Below are 22,886 nucleotides of genomic sequence, written 5' to 3'. Positions count from 1 at the left end.
GGAAGGACAGAGAGAGAGAGGGAGACACAGAATCTGAAGTGGGCTCCAGACTCTGAGCTGTCAGCACAGAGCCTGACACGGGGGCTTGAATTCACGAACTGCAAGATCATGACCTGAGCCGAAGTTGGACGCTTAACCGCTTAACTGACTGAGCCACCCAGGCGCCCCAGGGAGGAGGCTTTTCTAAGAGAGAATCCCTCAGCTTCAAAAAGGAGGAAAGATGTTGCCTTCCTCCTATGAGGTAGAAGGAAAAGGGTGGGAGTGATGGTGGACCAGTGGTTCTCAGCTGGACAGTACCACCCAATTGGGATACATTTTGGGAACTCGGATTGTGCTGCACATGTTTAATTTAGTTATGTTGAGCATTTATATACTGAAATATAATTCCTATTATAAATCTTTTCCTTTTGTTCTCCATTATGTTACCATCAAATCAGGATACTGGCCTCTCTTTTTTTCGACTTATGCGTGTAGTGGGTGATGAATTTTATTTCAAGATAGCAAAGCAGTCACTTAGAAAAATAGTTGTCATAAAATGGCGATGTCAGGTTTAGTAGTTGAGGAAGGTGAGAACCAGTGCCTCTCAAAATTTGTACGTGCAGCTCTGATTTGGTAGATCTGGGGTGGGGCCTTAGAGTCTCCCTTTTTTAACACACTTCTGGATGGTATAGATGCTGCTGCTCCCCCATCATACTTTGAATAGCATAAAGTGAGGCAGATTGGTAGATGAATGGTTTCTTGTGTTTTCCAAAGGTGAGTGGTTTTATGAATATGGTGGGATGTGGAAGAGGCAGTGACCAAGGAACAAAAAAGATCAGTAAGAGGCTTTGATTGCTCTGCTGAGAGCTGCTTTTGTGAGCTCTATCATGATTGCTTCCTGGAAGTGGAGACTAGCAACTGGCAGGATTGATCTGGGTTTGAGAGTTATCAGCTTGGGCCAGCCAGGAAGGAAGGGAATAGGGATTGATAGTATAGGTGTTGGTGGAAAAAGTACTGTGTGTGTGTGTGTGTGTGTGTGTGTGTGTGTGCGTGCGCGCGTGTGTTTGTGAGAGACTAGATATGCACACATACAATTAAAATATTTGAACTGTAACCATTGTTTTGATTTAGTTATCCATCTTCAGGTCAGTAGGGGGCACTGGTGGATTAAAAAACACGTTTGAAAAGCTGCCCAGTTCTATTCGAGGAAGCAGTTTTTCTGGGTGCGGCTGCTGGAATTGAATATATAAACCCCATCCCCAGATTTGTGTTACTAGATTTCATTCATTACCCAAATGTTTATCATAGTCTAGCTATGGTGAGCACCGTGCTACACCCTGGTGGGTAGAAATGAAAACTCCCAGTTCTTACCTAGGAGACAATTTGCAGATTTGGCTGCACACAAGAATTATTTGAGAGATTTTACAGGGCCCTGTGTCCATGGGTCTGATTTACCTTTTTTTAAAAAAAATTTTTAATGTTTATTTATTTTTGAGAGAGAGCATGAGAGCGGGAGAGGGGCAGAGAAAAGGGGAGACACAGAATCAGAAGCAGGCTCCAGGATCTGAGCTGTCAGCACAGACCCTGATGCAGCGCTTGAACCCAAGAACTGGGAGATCATGACCTGAGCCGAAGTCGGACACTTAACTGACTGAGCCACCCAGGCGCGCCAGGGGTCTGATTTACTTTTTAAGTGAGGTCCTGGAACCTCTGATTGAAAAAGCTCCATCCCCACCCCAACCCCACCAGGTGAGTGAAACTAAGGTTAGTGGCTCAGAAACTGCCCATTCTGATGTCGTGTAGTAAGTGCTCTGATGTAAAAGGGTTGGGGGAGATATAGAGCAGTAGATCACAACTTTGGCTACACATTAGAATCATCTAGAGGGCAAGTCCTGCTGCCTGGGCTGCAGCCAGACCAATGCCATCAGGATCTCTAGGACTGGGATGTCGTCACCTACTTTGTAGGGTGAGTAGCCAACCTTGACAGCTACTAACTTAGAGGAATGAGCACCAGCAGGGGGCATCAGGAGACTTTGTAGAGGAGTACATGCTTGTTCTGACCTCTGGAGCTGGGCAGAGGGACGCAACTGGAAGGGCCTTCCCAGCAGAGCAGAAAACCAAGGACACAGAAGTAAAAGTTCCGCATTGTGTTAAGACAGGTTTCCCCGTGTTAACTATGGGCAAGAAAGATACTCAAGTTCTCTGTAGCTGTCTCCTCATCTGTAAAAAACAAGGCTAAGACTAGCACCAGCCTCACATTTTTGTGTGGATTAAGTTAACTCAGACCCAAGCACAGTGCTTGGCCTAAAGTAAGGGCTTGATAAATGTGAGCTGTTACTTTTAGTTGGCTTCTTGTAGGAGGCTGCTGCAGTAGTGTTATGGTGGTGCACAGTCTTGGGGCTTTCCAAAAGTATTTTTTAATTTCAAATTTTGGTTGTTGATTAGATGTGGCACAGGAGGGAAAAGGAGAATCTGAGGGTGCTGCCCAGGCTTTTAGCTTGGAAAATTGAGTGGCTGTTAGAACTATTCAGGGAGATGGGAACGTACAAGAAGGCTGATGTGGATTTGGGCGAGAGAGGTGATCATTTGATTTTGAAGAGATTGGACTCGTTGAAGTGTCTGTGGACATTATTATGCAGTGACCAGTTGACATGGAATCCAAGGGTATGGACATTGGTTGAGAGACGAGGGTTGGAGATGGAATCATCAGACGCCTTGAGGGAGAGAATTTGGCCTCCTGAAAACTGTGGCAGTTTCTTCCCGAAGGGCAAAAATGTGACCTGCCCTCAGAGCTCCCTGCTTAGAACAGCCTGAGGTGACTGTGTCCTTAGTTGTAGGGCATTATTACCTCACATACTCTGTGGCTGTTTGGTCTTGATGTAATGCCTCTATTGCCCATCATATTTTCTGAAATTAGTTTTCTTATCATGAATAGTATATCAGTAGTACAAAATGAGGGGAGTGGGCACCTGGGTGGTTCATTCGGTTAAGCGTCTGACTTGATTTCCACTCAGGTCAGGATCTCATGTTTTGTGAGATCGAGCCCCCAGCCCACACAGTGGGCTTTGCACTCACAGTGCGGAGTCTGCTTGGGATTCTTTCCCTCTTTCTCTCACTGCCCCTCTCCCCACTCTCTCAAAAATAAATAAATTAAAAAAAAAACTGAGGGGAGAATACTACTACTAAATGGAAAAGGAAAATCACCTGTAGATTATAAAAGAAATGCTGCAACTTTATTTTACTTGAATATTATTTTAAATGGCACATATTTTGAAAGATAATAAAGATTCCCTCCTACAATTTAAGCATCTCCAAAGGTCTTCTTGAGAAATTATAGTGAATACATATATTTATACATACACGCATATGTATTTACTGTGTACATATATATATAATGCATACATATTTACTCACGTAAATACATATTTATGTGCAAGATTAATTGGATTCTTTCCCGTTTGTTACCCTTCAAAGATGTCGCATGGTAGATCACAAAGAAGAAAAACTACCCAGCCCTCGATGCAGTCAGAAAGGACGGGCCCAGGTTCTAATTTATCGTTGTTTCTGGTTTCTGGCTAATCAACTTGAATGAGGTTTCTTAGTTTCTGAGTCCCCTTATCATGGTACTGTAGGGACAGTAATATGCCCCTCCATTTTGCACATGATTGTTGGGGGTTCAAATAAGATCACATGTGACAAGAATGGTAAATGAAGCGCTGTATGAACGTAAGCTGTTTTCAGCCCCTCCTGTATCACATCTGTCTACTGAAGTGATCTAGAGTTTCAGATTAGCATCCTGAACTTAGGACTGTCACAAGTAGATGAAACTTGGATAAATTGACTTCTCATTTAGAACTGAATTCTGCTCAGGACACTATAACACTCTTCCTTCTAAAATGCTAATGGCCCCCTGTGTATAGCTAACACTGGAAGAGGAGAAGGAAGAAGTAGATGAATTGTACCTTAAAAGAATGGGGAGCAGAGAGAGAACAGTAGATAATGGACTAGACATTTATGGTAAATGAATTTATTACCCCGTGAGGCCTATGCATATTTGTAGACATTTATGATTCGAGGATCTCTATGTATACCTGCTCAAGACCTATGTCTTTTCTAGGCTACACTGGAACTTTTTAGAAGCTAAGAAATGAACTTTGATATTTGTTTATATGGTACGTTTAAAATTACTGCAAGTAATTAGATGCGTAAGACATCTCTATAGCAAAGAAACGTATCTGTTTCCAAAACTTGGCACTTGACTTATTTATAATATGACAGGAAAGTGCCAAAAGATTTTTGAAATGAAAGAATTAAAGAGTTGATTTTCCCCAATAATGCTTAAGTGGAATTTTATGGTTCGTGCATGCAACATGAAGGTTTATGTAGATATTTTCAGGGGAAAGACATTTCAGTCTGAAGTTCAGTCTTAGAATTTGGAAGTTACTTGTTTTTATACTTTGAGTTTTTCCTAATTTGTGCGTGGCTTCATGCCAGTTCTATTAGAAAACAGTGCCAACTTCTTAACGTAGCGGGTTTTAAAACTTGTGTTCGTTGTATACTAAAATAGTTGTAGAAGCAAGAATTTAGAGCAAGGGTTAGAGAGTTTTTGACATGCTAAGAGACTCTAACTTTGAATATTAAGCTGAGTTTTTATGATAATAGCATTATAATACAGTTGTATTTTGAATATTGTTTTACAGGCACTTTAAATAGTCACTCTTTGTCTTCCTAATTCTTTCTGACTCTTTGAAGCAACTCCGTGTGTTTTATTCAAAGCCCACACTGGCTCCGACTTAAGGATGTCTTTGTTTGGTTGGGTGACAATGAGGAGCCAGAGATAGATTCACAAGTGTGTATTAATAGCTCTGGTTGGGAAGGGATATCCATCGGTTTCTTTTTTCAGATATGTCTGTTCATTCATTTAGCGGTCTTTTTAAATAGGATAAATGAAAATAGTAAAGGTTTCTTTTTCTTTTCTCCCCCATCCCACAGACGTCAGTCCTTGTGAAATAACAGAATGTTTTTCTTTGTGCTTGCTGAAATGAATCTTCTCTCCCCTTAGAGGTGCTGATTCACGTGTCGTATTATGACACGGGTTAAACTGGCAAGTAAGTAAGCACCAAATGATACGAGGACTCCAACAAGCTTCCTGAATCCTCTGTTGATGGCTTACCTCACTTGGCAAATATTGACCCTGAGTCTGTTTGTGGACTTGCCTCGTTGGGGAGCACTGTTAGAAGTTGCTGTGTATAGTCCAAATATTGACTTTTCTTGTTTTTGTTCCGTGTTTTTGCAGAGATTTTCATTATGAATCCGGATTATCATCAGCTGAATAGAGCCTAACACAGCAGCTTTTTTTTTTCCCCATAAAACAGTTTTGCAGTTTTTCCCTTAAGGACAAAAATGCCGTGAATAAATGAGATGAGGTTGAAGGCGGTTGTCGTCAGTGGGTTCCGGTGTCCCCCGTGCGCACAGTGGTTTCTGAGGAAATGAAACCTGGGTTTAGATAGACTTTGCTTTGACAGAATAGCCCTTCCTCTTAGAAAGTGTAGATTTTTTTTTAGTTACTTTAAAACATAGAAGCGTTTGAAAGACAATTCTTGAAATAAATTGTTCCCTCTTATTTTTTTCTTACCTGTATCCCTTTAACTCGGGATTGAAAAGATTCATCTTGGGGTGCCTTCCGAGAGAGAGAGAGAGAGAGAGAGAGAGAGAGAGAGAGAGAGGGAGAAAATATCTATGGGGCTTTAGGTAAGCAGTGGTAAATTTCTGTCTGAATGAGGAAGTTCAAGATAAATTTGAAACGTGGTAGATTACATGTCATGTGTGTTCTAAGTCTGTGAAACCAGTACAGCCCAACCAGATGACTCAAAACCTGCCTGAAGGAACAGTGATCTCACTCATTGGCCTTGAGGTTTCCTTCCTATTTATCAGACAAGTTTATTATTTTTGCATGAATTTAACAAAAACCGATAACTATTTTTAAAGAGTAGAATGTGAAACAGTTGCCAATGAAACATAGTTGCTTTGCTGACCTAATTTTGTGGTGAATTCTACCCTCCAGAGATAAAATAGAAGTTGGTTTTGTGTTAGGCCAAGATAATGTTAATCTTGAAGACGACAGCCTTATCTCCTCAGATCACAGTTTGTTTATAGTGGATGAGGAAGAACTGGGAGATACCAGTTACTCTACTACAGAATTACAGAAATGAGTTTCTCATAAAATAGTTCTGTGTTTGTCATGGTTGGAAAACCGTTTTTCGCTTTGTAGGTTCAAGTCTGAACTCTTAAAATACTAGCTTCCTAACCCGTTTACTATGAAACAGACTGAAATGATTGCGGTTTCTGTTGTTGGGAAAGTGTAAACGCTCCCAAATTTATACATGCAAATAAATGCCCATCCACATGGCCATTTTGGAAGGACAGATTCATTTATCCTGTCAATATATTTCTTCCAAAACGTGGCATCACTGATCAATAGGTTTATTAAAAAAATGTCTTCATGGATCAAAATATTTTTGTCCCTCTTCATTTGGAGTTACCTTCATCCTTTGTGGCAAATTCTTTAGAATATACTCAGGAACAGCCACTTTTGTTCTTTGCATAATACCAAATAAATCAATGTATGTTGTGAAAACTATAGGAAATACAGAAAATACTGAAGAATCACCCTTAATCCCACCACTTGTACAGCTAACCACTGTTCACATCTTTTCAGATCTGTTTCTGGGCATACTTACACATTCCCTCAGTTTCAAATTTTTAAAAAACTGACAAATCCCTCTTCCCCTTTAAACAGTGCCATTTTCTAATCTCCTTCTCTCGCTTTTATTTCAAATATACAGAGGCTGCTTTTCCTTCAGGCTCAAAATTTGATCTGAAAGCATTTAGAAGTGTAAGCCGTATGATCATATATCAAAAGTAAATTCCCTTTATTAATTTCTTATATAAATAGTTGCACTAAATTCTCACTCACTATTTGACCTGTCAGAGTTACTACTTTGAAGAGAAAACATTTTTGAGGAGGCATACTGTTTATTTTTCTTTCTGGCTGCGTTGATTTTCTGTAATTAAAAAAAAAATTAATGTGTATTTATTTTGAAAGAGAGAGAGAGAGAGAGAGAGAGAGAGAGAGAGAATGGGGGAGGGGTACTGAGAGAGGGAGGCACAGAATCTGAAGCAGGCTCCAGGCTCTGAACTGTCAGCACAGAGCCTGACACAGGGCTCAAACTTACAAACTGTGAGGTCATGACCTGAGCCGAAGTTGGACCCTTAACCAAACTGAGCCACCCAGGCGCTTCTGATTGATTGATTGATTGATTTTTATTTTTATTTATTTATTTTTTTTACCATCTTAACCAGTTTTTTTATTTTCATTTTTTGGTATTGTGGTAAAAAAGAAACCCCACACATAACAAAAACCCTACCATCCTAACCATTTTTAACTGTACAGTTCAGCAGTGCTAAATATATTCACATAGATACATAATAATCTCCGGAACTTTTTTATCTTAGGAAACTGAAAGTCTATATCCATTAAACCATTCCCCATTTCCTCTTCCCCGAGCCCCTGGTAACCATCATTTTACTTTTTGTTTCTGTGAATTTGACTACTTTAGATACCTCGTATAAATGAAATCATACAATATTTGTCTTTGGTGACAGGTTTATTTTATCTAGCATAATGTCCTTGACAGTTGGGTTGCTTCTACTTTTTGGCTATTGTGAATAATGCTGCTGTGAACGCCGAGTGTGCAAATATACCCTCGAGACCCTGCTTTCACTTTTTGGGTTAAATATCCAGACATGGAATTGCTGGATCATATGGTAACTCTATTTTTAATTTTTGTGAGGAACCTCCACACTGTTTTCCTGAGTGGTTGTACCATTTTACAGTCACGCCCAGAGTGCACAAGGGATCCATTGACTCTATATCCTTGCCAGCATTTGCTGCTTTCTTGTTTTTTGATAGTGGCCATCCTAAGGGATAGGGGGTGAGAAAATACCTATTTTTTAAAAATAGTGTATAAGTTAATACTCAATAACTGTTCCTTTTATTTATTTTTTTAAATGTTTATTTAGGAGTGCCTGGGTGCCTCAGTTGTTTAAGCATCTGACGCTTGATTTGGGCTCAGGTAATGATCTCACTGTTCGTGAGTTCGAGCACCACATCTGGCTCTGCACTGTGTCAGTGAGGAGCCTGCTTGGAAGTCTCTCTCTGTCTCTGTCTCTCTCTGTCTCTCTCTCTCTCTGTCTCTGTCTCTCTCTCTCTGTGCCTACCCTGTGTGTGCGCGCTCTGTTTCTCAAAATAAACTTAAAATTTTTTTTTAAATAAGATGTTTATTTATTTTGAGAGACCGCATGGGAAATGTCCCCACATGCATTTATTTTCCACGGTGACAGGTATAAAAATGGTCTTGTGTAATAACTTTGGAAGCAGTTGCACATTTTAATGGATAGGTTATATGACCGCTAACTTATAATAGCTAAAAATGTAATAATTAAAACATCAGGTTTATTTATGCAGTTTTCTAAAGTTTATTTATTTATTTTTGAGAGAGAGAGAGAGCATGAGCAGAGGAGGGGCAGAAAGAGAGGAATAGTGAGAATCCCAAGCAGGCTCCGTGCTGTCAGTGCAGAGCGCAAACAGGGATCGATACCACAAACCCGTGAGATCATGACCTGAGCTGAAATCGAGAGTCGGACACTCAACTGGACTGAGCCATCCAGGCGCCCCAGCTGTTCCTTTTCAAGTCAAAACAGTAAAGATAAATTTCAGGATCCCATTGTCTGTATTCTTCTAACCCCCTTCTCAGAGAAAGAAAGCCTCTATTACCAGTTTGTGTGTGGCCTTTCAGATGAGAAAGGATTGCTATATAAAAGCAGGTACTATAGAATGCTCATTACGGCAAGAAGGCATTTTTTTTTTTTGATTTCACGAATAAAGACTCATTTAATTTCTCTTTATTTGTAATTCAGTTTACAACACATTACTAAGGGCAGCAATGTAGCCTGATTTGGGCAAAATTGTTGATTGTTTTCATCATTTTGTTTTACCCTAAATTCTTTCACATAGTTTATTTTTCATTTTATGTTCTTTTTTTTTTGAAACAAGAATTTCCTCAAAAGTATTGTTAGTTTTCATAGGCCTTTTTTAAAAAATCCACTTCAGATTTTTATCTCTGAAACAACTGAAAAGAATCAGATTAAAAGCATTTTGTTTTTATATTTTTTTATTTTATTTATTTTTTTTTAAAGCATTTTGTTTTTAATGAAAAATGTTTTCAGATGGAAATTCTTGCAGAAAAGGTTGATCGAAGATCAAAGAGCTGGTGTAACATTTGGAGGAAAAATACATAATTATGCCTCATTTCCTATAAATAGGAGAATATCTAATTTTAAATGACATTTACTGTAAAAATGTCCCCACGTGCACTTATTTTCCACAGTGACTGGTATAAAAATGGTCTTGTGTAATAACTTTGAAAGCAGCTGCACATTTTGGTGTACAGGTTATATGACCCCTGAGTTATATAATAGCTAAAATGTAATAATTAAAACACTGGGTTTATTTATGCAGTTTTTAAAAGTTTACTTATTTTTGAGAGAGAGAAAGAGCATGAGCAGGGGAGGGGCAGAGAGAGAAGGAGAGAGAATCCCAAGCAGGCTCTGTGCCACCAGCGCAGAGCCCGACATGGGGCTCCAACTCCCAAACCGTGAGATCATGACCTGAGCTGAAACCAAGAGTCAGATGCTTACCTGACTGAACTCCAGTCACCCCTATTTATGCAGTTTTTGATGCCAAATTATTTTGAGTATGTTATCAAAACCACATCTGACTTTGATATTAAAGGGGAACTTCTCGATATAGAACATTTTTATATTATTAAAGCAGCAGCCATGGTTTATGGTTCTGTATTTGCTCTGTTTAGAGATCGTATCTACTCATGTGTGTAGCTGGAAAGATAGTGGTGTGTCAAATCATCCGCAGGTTCCAAACTTTTGATTTCTTTTGTTACTACTTTTTACAGAGGCTGGTCCTAATCACAGTAAGTCTTAAGTCTTTTGGGTGGCTGCTGAAGGAAAGAAATGTGTAAACTTTCTGATTATTTAGGCTGCCTTCTCTCTGCAGTGGTTTTCCAGAATTTCCAGTTGTGGTACATTATTCTTTTCTCTGTGTTCCTCCTGTCCTTTGTCGGTTAGTATGCTCATCACAAGTGGTATAATTATTTGTCCACTGTTTTAGATTGTGGAGGCAGCAACCACATCTTACCGTCTTTGAAGTCTGTTTTCATTGTTTCATTAAAGAGTTGCTTTGATGTTACCCTTCGTGTGGCTTGTAGGACCATTAAATGAGGTGGGGAAACTCGGAGAAAAACAGGATTTTGGAGAAAGGAAGTTCATTATGAGGTAGCAATGAAACACTTGCTGAAGATGTTCTTGGGGAGTCCCACACACGCCTGAGGCTTAGTGAGGGGCTGGGATTGGGAATACAGATTTGGGCATCAGTAGCTGTAGGGTGGAAATTAAATACTTAGATTTAAATGAAATTGCTCTAGAGCGAGAAGGAGAGAGGGTTAAGGTTTTACTCTGACTGACCAACCTTGAAATGGGCAGAGGAAGAGAAGGTCCAAAAGGAGAGGGAAGGAGTGCCCTACAAAGCATGTACAATGGAGCTACATTCGAATCCTGGCAACTGAAGGAACAGAGTTATGAAGATGATGGAGGGGTCACCAGTTTCGGGGTGCATCCAGGATGCCAGATGTCCATTGGAGTTTCGTAACTGGGAGGCCACTGGTGGGCTTGGGAAGGACAATTTCAGGTACCTTGAGTAGTAAAGGGAGGAGGGAATGGAGTAGAGGAAGCAAGTAAGAGTCTATTTTTCTAACTTTGTATTGAAATCTTACATATGGAAAAGTGCACAGATCACAAGTGAATTTCTACAAATTGACCATACTAGCATACCTAGTACTCTAGAAGCCCTCATGGCCCTTCTGGTCACTCCCCATCTTGCTATGGGTATCCACTGTTCTTTTTTTGAAAATGGTTATTTATTTAAGTAATCTCTATATCCAACATGGGGCTCGAACTCATGACCCTGAGATTGAGTCGCATGCCCTTCTGACTGGGCCAGCCAGGCACCCCAGTGGTATCCACTATTTTGCCTCCTAACCATAGACTGTTTTTAAAGTAAATTTATCAATGAAGAAAGAGAAGGATGGGTGGTAGAATGTGAATTAGGGGTGGAGGGTATTGGTTGTGTGGTGTTTAAGATGGGAAACATTTTCTTCAATGTAAATAAATTCCATAACTTCTCCAGTAGGTGGCCAGTCACTGTTTCTTTTTATGTTTAGGACAGTTTTCATTTAATTCTTTCAAATGTTTTTAAAGGTAAGTATGTTTGAGTGTTTATACAAACTTAAGTTTAATAACTGTTCCCCAACATCTGCTTGTGAAATACTGATTTCCTAAACTTGGCTGATTGTGGGAATAGATTCTTCAGCCCCCCAGAGGTTTACTGAATCAGACACTGGGTGGGGGCAGGGCAGGGAGGGAATGTGTTGGAATCTATACTCCTAAAAAAAGACTCCCCAAGTGATTCTGAAGTCTCTTGTGTACACAGGCCTGCAAAGCGAGGCTTACATTTTATCAAAAAAGGAAACTGGTATATATTTTAAATGAAGAGCCTAATAAAATAATAGATCTGTAATTTGGGAAGAATAAAGGATCACACTTCTCAAAAATGGGAGAGACTATATACCGGATTCTCCATAAAGTTTAAAAAGAAAGTAAGTTGTCAGGGTGTGAGCCCTACCATTCATGAGCACGCTTGAGTAATTCTCAAAGTGGCTTATTTAGCTTGAGGTTTTTATTTGTCTTTAAAGCAGTTTTAGGGGCGTCTGGGTGGCCCGGTCGGTTAAGTGTCTGACTTCGGCTCAGGTCATGATCTCACAGTTTGTGGGTTCAAGTCCCGCGTCAGGCTCTGTGCTGACAGCTCAGAGCCTAGAGCCTACTTCAGGTTCTGTGTCTCCCTCTCTCTCTGCCCTTCCCCGCTCACACTCTGTCTCTCTCTGTTTCTCAAAAATAATAAATTTAAAAATGTTAAAAAATAATTTAAGGTAGTTTTACTGGGACACAATCAGAAAGTGGTCCTGGAGCTACAGAGTCCAGGGTAGTCCACTTTTATTTGCAAAACAAGGACAGTTTAGCTTTCTGGGTACCCATTATGAGCTGAGTGTTTATGACCTCACCAGTTTCATATTTTGGTTGACTGTGTCCAAGAATCTCCTTTGCTGCTGTAGCTGAAGGATAAACTCAATCTTAGGCCTGAGGGGTTTTTTTTGTTTTGTTTTGTAATTTATTTTTAAAATTGTGACCCTAGTCTTTTTGAGTAAACTCATTACCTTCCCGGAAACTCCGTAAGACAAGGACCGTGACTGCTTAAGTGTTGTGGCATATTTAGCACTGTGCCTACATGGAGTAGGTATGCAATAAATACTTGTTTTTGAAATAAGATCATCGTTGAGCTCCTCTAATCGTTAGAGCTCATGTACCCCTGCTTCCACAACCAGGTTTGTTTTGCTCTCCTCTGTTTTTGATGACCTTCAGTGGAAAGAGTAAGAAGCAGAAAGGCTGTAAGGCAATGGTGGCCTTACCCCATTTACAACACTTCTTTGTTAGGGCCCCATCCAACCAACTGCCAATCCTAGTGGTCAGTTTACATTGATGAGTAACCCTCTCTGGGCTATGGAAAACCAAATGTTGAAAGACAACGCAAATGTCTAAGTTGGAGAATATACCTTAATGAGGGAGAGTTTAAGGTCTCTTGCTGGGGAGGGGCACCTGTGTGGCTCAGTGTCCGACTCTTGACAGTCGGCAGTTTGTGGGTTTGAGTCCTCCATCGGGGCTTTGTGCTGACAGTGCGGAGCCTGCTTGGGATTCTCTCCCTACCCCCTCTCCCTTTCCCTACCTCATGTGCTCTCCCTCTCTCAAAATAAATAAATAAACTTTAAAAATAAATAAATAAATAAATAAATAAATAAATAAATAAATAAATAAATAAAATTAAAAAAGATATCTTGCTGGGGAATAGAATCAGAAAGAAAAGGTTTAGCCGCACGAGCCAGGGAACTCCAAACCCCCCTGAGGTTTGCAAAGCTAGGGGTCACTAACTCACCTTTATCTGAGTCAAATTTTAGTTTTCTCTAAGACTGAGGGTCTCTTACAGCTGTATTCAGAATCTCAGACAAGCCAACACATTGCAGTCCTTACTTTGAGACCCCCATCTAACAGGATAGGTTGGATCTAAAGCAGTGAAGCTATTGCATCTAGTGAGTCTGTAGCTCTAGCTTAGTACTCATTGAAGAAGCAGCTCTTAACAGAGTAGGCTTGACTTCAGTCTATCAAGCCAAAGTCATCTAATCTGAATTAGAGCATGTCTGATCTCTTGGAAGGGGCATATGTACCCACTTTCTGAGCTAAGCTATCTGCCCTGAGTAGAGAGTGAACGTTGCAAACAAAATTCTCGAGGACTCTCACTTGGGACAGTGGTGCTTAGGCCAGGTGTAGGCACAGCCTAGAGGTTCCAGCTCCTCGTCAGAAAAGATCCATGGAAGATCTCACTTCTCAGGAGGTATTTTCAGTCTGGTTGTACCATAATGGGTCCAGACCCGTCATGGAGAGAGAATACGTTTGTGTTCCTGTCTCACATGAGGCAACCCAACAGTAGTGTCTGTGGGAGAAAAGGTGATAAAGTCAGAGCTTTAGTGATTATGACCCAGACCTTGGAAGTTGATTTCACCTTTCTTCAAGACACCTAACTTCCAGATTAGTGTTCTTTTTCTCCCTTGGGGAACAGAAGATTCTTCTTTGACTCCTCTTTCGCTCTTATACTTTCCTGGAGTGATCTCTGCCCACTGAAACAGCCTTTCCCTTCTCAAATTCTTACATCAAATGGGTTGGCCTGAATACTCAATATGAGCTCTAACAAGTTATGATAGCCACCTGGCATACCCCCTCCAGAATCCCCATTTGTGATAACATCTGGTCTGGACAAGGCAAGATGGGGTAGTCTCTCACTAACAGGAGCATCAGGCTCGTCTGCCTGTGCACCTGTTATCAAGGCTCCCTAGGTGGGTTTGTGTCACAAAGGTCACTAGCACCTGGTTCCTTAACATGGTCAGATTTCCTTAGGAATCGCCCTTGGCCCACAGTTCCCACTCATTTTGGCACAAACGTGGTGCGGTTTGGGTGCACGTGGGTTTTTTGAGATATAGTTTACATATAGTGAGATGCACAGATGTTAAGTTGTACGGATCTTACAGTAATTTGAGTTTTAACAAATGTATATATACCTTTTGTGACCAAAACCCCAGTCAAGGTATGGATCATTTCTGTCATCCCAGAATGTTCCTTTGTACCCCTTCTCAGTAAGTCCATCCCCTCCCCATGCTTCGCCTCCCAGGCAAGACTATTCTGATATCTATCACTGTGTATTATATCTGAGGCCTTGGCTTAAAAAAAAATGTTTTTTTAATGTTTATTTATTTTTGAGAGAGTGTGAGTGGGGGAGGGGCAGAGAGAGGGAGACACAGAAATCCGAAGCAGGCTCCAGGCTCTGAGCTGAGAGCACAGAGCCCGACGGAGGCTTGAACCCACAAACCGTGAGATCATGACCTGAGCCGAAGTCAGACACTTAACTGACTGAGCCACCCAGGTGCCCCCAAGGCCCTGGATTTTTAACACACGGATTTTCTTGAAATCTGGATGGTGAGAGATGTCAGAAAATAATATTTGTTCCAGCAAATCAGTGCTTCTCAATGTGGTGGTGGGGGGTGCGAGGTGGGATGCCCCCCAGGTGTCTCTCGCAGTGTCTGGAGACATTTTTGAGTCATGACTGGGAGGGGTGCTATTGGCATCCAGTAGGTAAAGGCCAGGGATGTTGAGAAGTCCATAGTGCACAGGACAGCCCTCACATCAAAGAATGATCTAGCCCCCAGTGTTAATAATGCTGAGATTGAGAAACCCTGAAGTAAATTATATGCTCTCTGCTAAGAGAATTGTGGCCCTAGGGAGTGTTAATCTGTAGATCTCCCAAGTCTCCTGGGGTGAGGTTTGTTTTTTCTTTGTTTTATTTGTTGAGACCCTCGGGGAAACTGAAAGAGCAGCTGCTGGAGGGGCCTTGCTTGGTTGCTCCACCCTTGTGTCCACAGTTCTTGCTGTGGGATGGGTGGGAGTGAAGGTGGTTGTGGAGGTGGCGGAGGACAGATGGGAGAAGGGGAAGAAAGCAACTTGAGCAATAAAGAGCCAGTCTTTGCTTAATATTAAAACTAGAAAAGTGGATGAGAGAGAAAAATAAAGTCAGAGTAATCAAGAGTCCAATAAAATGTTAAAAAGTAAACACGATGAGATTGAAAAGATGAAAGGGAGTGATAATAATCACTAAGAACGTGAAGGTAGAGACCTGAATTAAAACAACAGAAGGCCATGGGGTGAAAAATGAAATATGTGAGAGGTAGATAGGATTAAGGACTGAAAGCTGGAATTTAGAATTAAAAAGGTCAACGTGAGGCATTACATCAAACAAAGATGAAGGTAGAGGACAGTATGAACCCCAAATGCTTGGAGGCCCCAGTGCTGGATGGGCAGTGGGAAAGGGCGAGGCACCAGCTCTTGCCGATAGGAAGGGAATCAAAGTCCGGGGTGGGGCTGGCTGGCTCAGTGGAAAGTCCCCAGTTCAAAGTAGCATTGTCAGACCCAGGGGGCAGAGAGCACTGAGTTGGCACCTCCAGATATCAGCAGCCTAATAGGCACTCTCCTGGGGTGCCAGGAGCAACCACACTGACTTTTACCCTGGAAGCAAAAGAAATTTGTGGCAACATTGCCTTGAAATCAAGCCCTTTCAAGGTGAATACTTAACTACTTCAGGGTATGTTAACTATTTTTAAACCAGTTAAAGTCATAACCATTCTTTTTTTATTATTTTTTTAAAATTTCATTTTGGAGAGAGTGAGAGTGCGAGCAGGGGAGGGGGCAGAGGGGGAGAGAGAGAGACAGAGAATGAATCTCAAGCAGGCTCCACACTCAGCACGGACACAGGGCCTGATCCCACCACCCCGAGATCATGACCTCAGCCGAAATCAAGAGTAGGGTGCTCGACCAACTGAGCCACTCAGTCGCCCCATAGTCACTCTTTTCAATAGCGCTTAGCTCTTTATTTGCTTCTGAAATATGAGAATTTCCCTTTTTGTGTATAACTCCAGGCATACATTTCAACAGACATTTTTGTTATTTTTTTAGCATCATATGTTTTGTGAATATTATGGAATAGCCTAGTCTTTCACATTGCAGGCACTGCAAATCTCAGTAATATGATTTCCATGTGGCTAAATCATGCCTATGTAGTGAGAACAAGTCAATCACTCTTTTTTTTCCCACCTCTCTTCCATCTTTTCATGCAGGCAGTAAACAGTTACTGAGCATTTCTTATGTCCTAGGCACAGTCATGGGCACTAGGGAGACAGAGTAAGACACAGCACCAAGTGAAAGGGCTTCTAATCTAGTAGGGAGAACTTGGTAGACATAAATAAATGGATAAATAAGGGGAAAAGAAAAAAAGCAATGTATCTCCCTGCTGTTAGGCAGTTGTGCAGAAAGACAAAGCAAATATAAGACATTCCAGGTAGAGCAGCCAGCGTGTTTAAACCCAGGAAGCTGGGCAACAGCATGGGAGAAATCTAGGGAGTTTGTATGCTGCGGGAGAAGGCAGAGTGGCAGAGAGATGAAGTGACAGAAGGTCGTTAGGATCGGATCATAATGGGCCTGGTTTGGCCCCATAGAAGTCCTAGATAATAAATAACAAAGGATCTCAAATAAGAGTAGAAGATAATCAGTTTGTAGTTTACAAAGATCATCCTTGTGTATTGTAGTGGTTTGAGTCGTCAGAGGGCCAGGTGAGTAGTTAGAATGCAGCTAAAACCATCCAAGAAAAAAAATGAGGGCCCAAGGGAAGATTGTACCGGAGGGGATAAAGTGGAGAGAGTGAATTGAGATCATTTAATAGTCAGAATGAACAGGACTTAATGACCAATTGGATGGGCTGGTGGTAGTGAAGATGACCTCATAGTTTCCAATCGGGTGGTCGGGTTAGGTGGTGACACCATGCCTGAGAGGAAGTAGGGGAAGAAGGGGGAAGTCTGGGGTAAAGATGCTAGCTAGTCAAGTGCTGTGTAAATGTAGGGGTTTATTACTGGGGGAAAAAAAGCCTTCTGACTTCATTCCACAGCAGACACCCGTCAGGCCAAGTGTGGAGTTGGAGACACAGACAAGATCCTGACGAGTCCATTTTGGACCTGCTTGTGAAAAAGTAGAAACGTCCAGGAATAATCGGATAAACTGGTTGGGAGCTCAGGAAGGAGCTCTGGGCTGGGACTGCAAATCTGGGAGTCACTGGCTTCACGTTGAAGCCCCGGGTGTGAGTGACCCAGTGAGGGAGAGCAAGGTGCAAAAAGATACTGACTTGGGGAACTGAGATCAGGGGAGAATCTGAATGGGAATGGAAAGGGAAGGCTTGTCAAAGTTTACTTATTAGAATTACAGAAATAATCTTTGCTGTGCTCAATGAATCACTAGGTAAGATCATTAGAAACCTCTTCCATTGTTCGGACGCCTGGGTGTCTCACTCAGTTGAGTGTCCAACTCTTGATTTCAGTTCAGGCCATGACCCTAGGGTCATGGGATGGAGCCCCACGTCTGGCTGTATGCAGAGCATGGAACCTGCTTGGGATTCTGTCTCTGTCCCTCTGCCCCTCTCCCCCAGCTCGCTCTCTTTCTCTCTCTCTCTCTCTCTCTCTCTCTCTCTCTCTCTCTCTCTGTCTCTCAAATAAAGAAATCTAGAAACCTCTTCCATTGTTGTTGGTGGAGGGTACGTGTATGTGAGAGAAATAGAGAGAGAGACTATTTTATAATTTTAAATTCATTCCATAGCATTTTTCTGTTATTTTTTTTATGTTTTATGTTTCTTTTTTTTTTTGAGGGGGGGGAGGGGCAGAGAGAGAGGGGGACACAGAATCCAAAGCAGGCTCCAGGCTCCAAGCTGTCAGCACAGAGCCCGATGTGGGGCTTGAACCCACAAACCGTGAGCCATGACCTGAGCTGAAGTCGGACACTTAATTGGCTAAGCTACCCAGGCGCCCCTCTCTGTTATTTTTTAAAGTGCACACGTGTGTGTGTGTGTGTGTGTGTGTGTGTGTGTGTGTGTCTTTTATTTTACTTGACAGGCTAAGTAGAAAAACTTAGGAACTACTGTCTTGGAAATTAAGGTAAAGGTGAGCTAAAATTTGAAGTCCATGAGTGCGCATTTTTAGTTTCTGACTTCCATCAAACTTCAGGAATATGTCTATTTCTCATAAAGCTCAATAAACCTTCCAGGGGCAGAAGTTGCTGAGTTTACAAAAATGCTCATGTTATGCACATTCAGTTTGTTGCATTGATAGAAGGCTTAAGACTGCTTCTGTGTTTCAGGTAATTCAGAGGTCTGTGGGGCCAGCCAGCCTGAGTCTGCTCACCTTCAAAGTCTATGCATCACCTAAAAAGGATTCACCTCACAAAACTTCCGTGAAGGTTAATGAGGTAACATGCCATTCGTGTTGTGATATATTTTGAACATCTGCTTTAGTTACCATAGGAAGTATGCAAATGGTCTGTCAGGAGATATGACAGTTCAGAGGACATGTAAAAGGAGGAAATATATTTCCTTACAGCTTTTCTTCATGGGAAGCTACTAAAGTATAGCTTTTTCAAAAAATAAACTTTAATTCATGGTACTTAGCTAAGGGCATAATTAAAGAATATTGCCTAATTTTTTTGTGTGTGTGTGGGGGGAATCTGCTATGTCCCAGTAGATTGTAAGCACAACTCGGCTCTAAGTGATCTGCCTCATCCTAGACTGCTTTGCAAGCCAAGAAAACATTTGCATTTTTCCCTTTCTAACAAATTAAAGACCTGCGTTCATTCTTCTTCTTGGCCAGATTAGTGGCTCATAAATAAATGCTTAATAAATATTGGATAAATAAAACAAGAAATCTTCTCTCCATTGTTTATATTCTTTTTTGTCTTTACTTCCCACTGATTATTTTGGGTATTTGGTTTCTGTTGACTTAGTGTATAGTCACATAAAGATATACCTCTAATCATGGGCCAGGTTACTTGAATGGTATTTACCTAAAGCTAATTAGTTTATCTTTTGCCCTTTACACTCTTCTTCTCAGACCTTGGGACATTGGCAACATTGGCATTTTTTGAGGGTGAAGAAGGCAACCATTAGTGACTGTGTACAGTTTCTTTTCTGGGTGGGGAAGAAACTTACTGTCCTGCTTAGATTAGCACCAGACTGATCACTTGAACTCAATTTTTAAGCGCCCCCCCGCCACCACGTTAGAGTAATAGAATTGTTTTTCCAAACTGAACCTAAGGTGAAATCCCAAATGCCAGTATGTAAAATGGATGAAGAGGGTTGCTTTGTCTGCCACCACTAGAATGGGAGGAAGGTAGGGATACCTCATAGTCCTGTCTTCTTGGCCTTGTCCTTACTCATAAGTGCGAAGATCCTCTGAAGGAAGTTTCAGGGCGCATGTAACCCTTAGAGCCACTGCAGTCTGTGAATTATTAGAAACATGATGTTTACCAGGGCACCTGGGTGGCTCATTTGGTTAAGTGTCTGACTCTTGATTTCAGCTCAGGTCATGATCTCAAGGTTTGTGGGTTCAAGCCCCACGTTGGGTTCTGTGCTGACAGTGAAGAGTCTGCTTGAGATTCTCTGTCTCTCCTCTGCTTCTACCCCGCTTGTGCTCATTCTCTCGCGCTCTCTCTCTCTCTCTCTCTCTCAAAATAAATAAATAAACTTAAGAAAAAAATTTTTTAAAAAGAAAAAAAGGAATATGATGGTTACCGATTTGCCAACTGATTACATTCTCTCATGGCTGTATATACCTTTTTGTTTCTATTTGTTTTGTTTTTTAATATATGCAGCTTTCACTCTACTCCGTTCCCGAGAGTCCATCTAAATATGTGGATGAGCCAAGGACCCAACTTGAAGAAAGCATCTCACATATCCGACACTATTGCGAGCCATACACAAGTTGGTGTCAGGTACAGCTGTTCTGAAAGTGGAGTGACGCTTTATTGTTTAGAGTCAGTAGTGAAATCTCTATATTGTCTGCGTGTTTTCGGAAAAAGGCACAATAGAGGACTCTAACTTAGGATGCCTCACTGACAGCGTTCACCAGTGCCATCTCTGAGGGGGACAGAGAGCCCTAGCTTCCTGGTGGCAGCTGTTGCCATAGCTGCAGAGAGGATTTCCCTCCTACCAGGCAGGGTGTAGCACCTTGGCTAGAGAGTGGGCTGGTAACTATCTTCTTGGTCGCAGCTATGAAAACATCATTGTCTCCCAGAAGGAGATTTGGGGCTGGAACTCGAGTAGAAGGAAAAGGATATAGTGTCAACATTTATATCAGAATTAGAAAGTTTTTCTCCCCCTCGAGATTCTACAAATGAGTACCATTTTAACAGGAATGGTTACACAGCATCTTGAATGCTATAATCAGAGGGTAGGTAACCAAAAATGTGTGGGATTACATATTTGAGTACTGAACTGTTTGCCCCAGCCACCGAAGAGCTACATATGCAGATTGGCTTCCGTCACTGCTCAGGTTTTAGATCAGGCCCTTGTTATTATGTTTGTGGAAGCACTTTTGCAGTTTTTAACATCTGAAATGGAAGTTTACACTCTACAGAACACTTTTGTGGGCTTTGATACTTAAAATATTTGTCATACGTGATCTGGATTTCAAAATGATAATAGATTAGTAAAAAGTGTGTTAGATGTGTGTGACATGGTCTAGGTTTACTTTGCTTGAGATTTACAAACTGAAGTTTCATCTAGAACGTGTTTTAAAATTTGTAATTCCACTGTCTGTGCCAGTGCTGAATTCTTTTCACCAATTTAGAAGAAAATAGTAAGCATAGACTGTATCACCAATATAAATTAAGCCAGTATACTTAAGTATCATAACCATATTATTGAGTTATGAATATCTGAAGACTTTTACATAACATGTTGTAAAAAGCTTAGACTTTATTCTCTTGTTCTAGAAGATTTTTAAACCATCTGGTTAAGATAAGGTCAGCAAATTTGTGCAAATATTTTTGTATCATGTAGACATGACTACTCTTTTTTTAAAGCTTTTTTTTTAATGTTTATTTTTGACAGAGAGAGAGGAAGAGATAGAACGTGAACAGGGGAGAGGCAGGGAAAGAGGGAGACACAGAATCCGAAGCAGGCTCCAGGCTCTGAGCTGTCAGCACAGAGCCCGATGCAGGGCTCGAACTCACACTGTGAGATCATGACCTGAGCCGAGGTTGGACGCTCAACCGACTGAGCCACCCAGGCGCCCCACACGACTACTCTTATTTCATGCTCTTTTTTTTTTTTTTTTGGTTATAAAAGTACTTTGTCTCTTAACCTTTCAACTTAAGATTGCCTTTTGTTTTTTACCTTTTCACCTGTGCATGATGCTCAGTGCAGCAAAATACCTCTCTAGATGATAGAATAGTTATCAACATGTTTGTTTGCATGACTTCTATATAAAAAGACTGTTTTGTGATTACAGTAGCTTTATTTTTATACAGAATGAAGCCTTATTCAATAAACATATTTCTAATTCCCGGTTCCTTTTTCAGCCCAACAATTTCTAGTCCCTTTATTTAAGAACGAATTTAATTTTCCTTAATGGTGAAAAGATTATGTGAACAAAAGAAATAGGTCATCACTCTGGATATGTATCTATAGCTGTTCTTTCTTTTTATGGGCATAAAATACCAATAATTGATTTTAATGAAGCAGTATTCAACTTTTTCATGTTCTTTATGTCCTCCTCTGAATTCAGTATTTATTGTTTTTTGTTAATTTTCCTACTAATCTGTAAGTATATTTTATTTATTTTTCTTCAAATTTTTATTTAAATTCCAGCTAGTTAACATACAGTGCAATATTGGTTTCAGGAGTAGAATTCAGTGGTTCATCATTTACTGTTTAAGGGCATTTAATAGTATTAGGTTAACTTGTTCTGACTTGGACCAAATTAAATAAAGCAAATCCTTTTCCAGGTGGCAGCTGGTTCTGATACCTTCTGATACCCCTGTGTCTCTTTTCCTGTCTTTATTGTAGACTTCTTAAAGGTGGGGTACCTTCTAGCTAGTCCCTTGTTTTCTTTAGGATATATGATGTTCATGTACAAAGCCATGTTGTTGTTGTTGTTGTTGTCATTGTTATTAAGAGAATGTTAATACTTCATTTACTCCAGGATTGGGGTGTCTCTCAAAACATGGATACAGACTCCCTTGTCCCGTTCAAACTGGTCATTCCTACTCCAGATGGGCAGTTTTCACATACAGACTCTAAAATCATAGCGTATCAGGAAATGGACTTACTATGAAAGACAAATTTAATCTCACAGGAAAAAATTGCCACTTTAATTATCAAGGGGATTGATTTTTGCCTGTTCTCTCAGAATGTAATAGAAGAATAAAAAGGCTGGGTTTGTTGAAATCACTCTACGTGAAATCTCCTTCCTGTGGTAATAATAAACTTCTGAACAATTTGTGGTGAAGGGGAAATTACAAAAGAAAAAAAGAACATAAAAATACCCAGATGGACACTATATCCCTTTGTTCAAAAAGTGTTATTGGGGCAGCAGGGTGGCTCAGTCAGATAAGTGTCTGACTCTTGATTTCAGCTCAGGTCATGATCTTGCAGTTTGTAGGTTCAAGCCCCACATCAGGCTCTATGTTGACAGTGCAGAGTCTGCTTGGGATTCTCTTTCTCACCCTCTTTCTCTGTTCCTCCCCTA

At 40.9% G+C, this 22,886-nt stretch overlaps 1 protein-coding gene across 4 annotated transcripts in view; it reads left to right on the top strand.

Annotated features, from left to right (window-relative positions):
- The window catches only part of APOO (apolipoprotein O), a 57,308-nt gene that overhangs the window by 3,501 nt on the left and 30,921 nt on the right, over positions 1 to 22,886 (top strand). For 3 of the 4 annotated variants that reach the window (XM_004000362.6, XM_045050769.1, XM_045050771.1), the window contains exons 2-3: positions 18,502 to 18,609; positions 20,008 to 20,127. In XM_004000362.6, coding sequence (XP_004000411.1) covers positions 18,502 to 18,609; positions 20,008 to 20,127 — 228 coding nt within the window. Of the gene's footprint in view, positions 1 to 1,882; positions 1,946 to 18,501; positions 18,610 to 20,007; positions 20,128 to 22,886 lie in introns of those variants that run through there. The other variant, XM_045050772.1, reaches the window with a different exon arrangement.

The sequence above is a fragment of the Felis catus genome, chromosome X (genome assembly GCF_018350175.1).
Source record: "Felis catus isolate Fca126 chromosome X, F.catus_Fca126_mat1.0, whole genome shotgun sequence".
Lineage (NCBI taxonomy): Eukaryota > Metazoa > Chordata > Mammalia > Carnivora > Felidae > Felis > Felis catus.
This window is presented reverse-complemented; position numbering and strand designations above follow the sequence as displayed.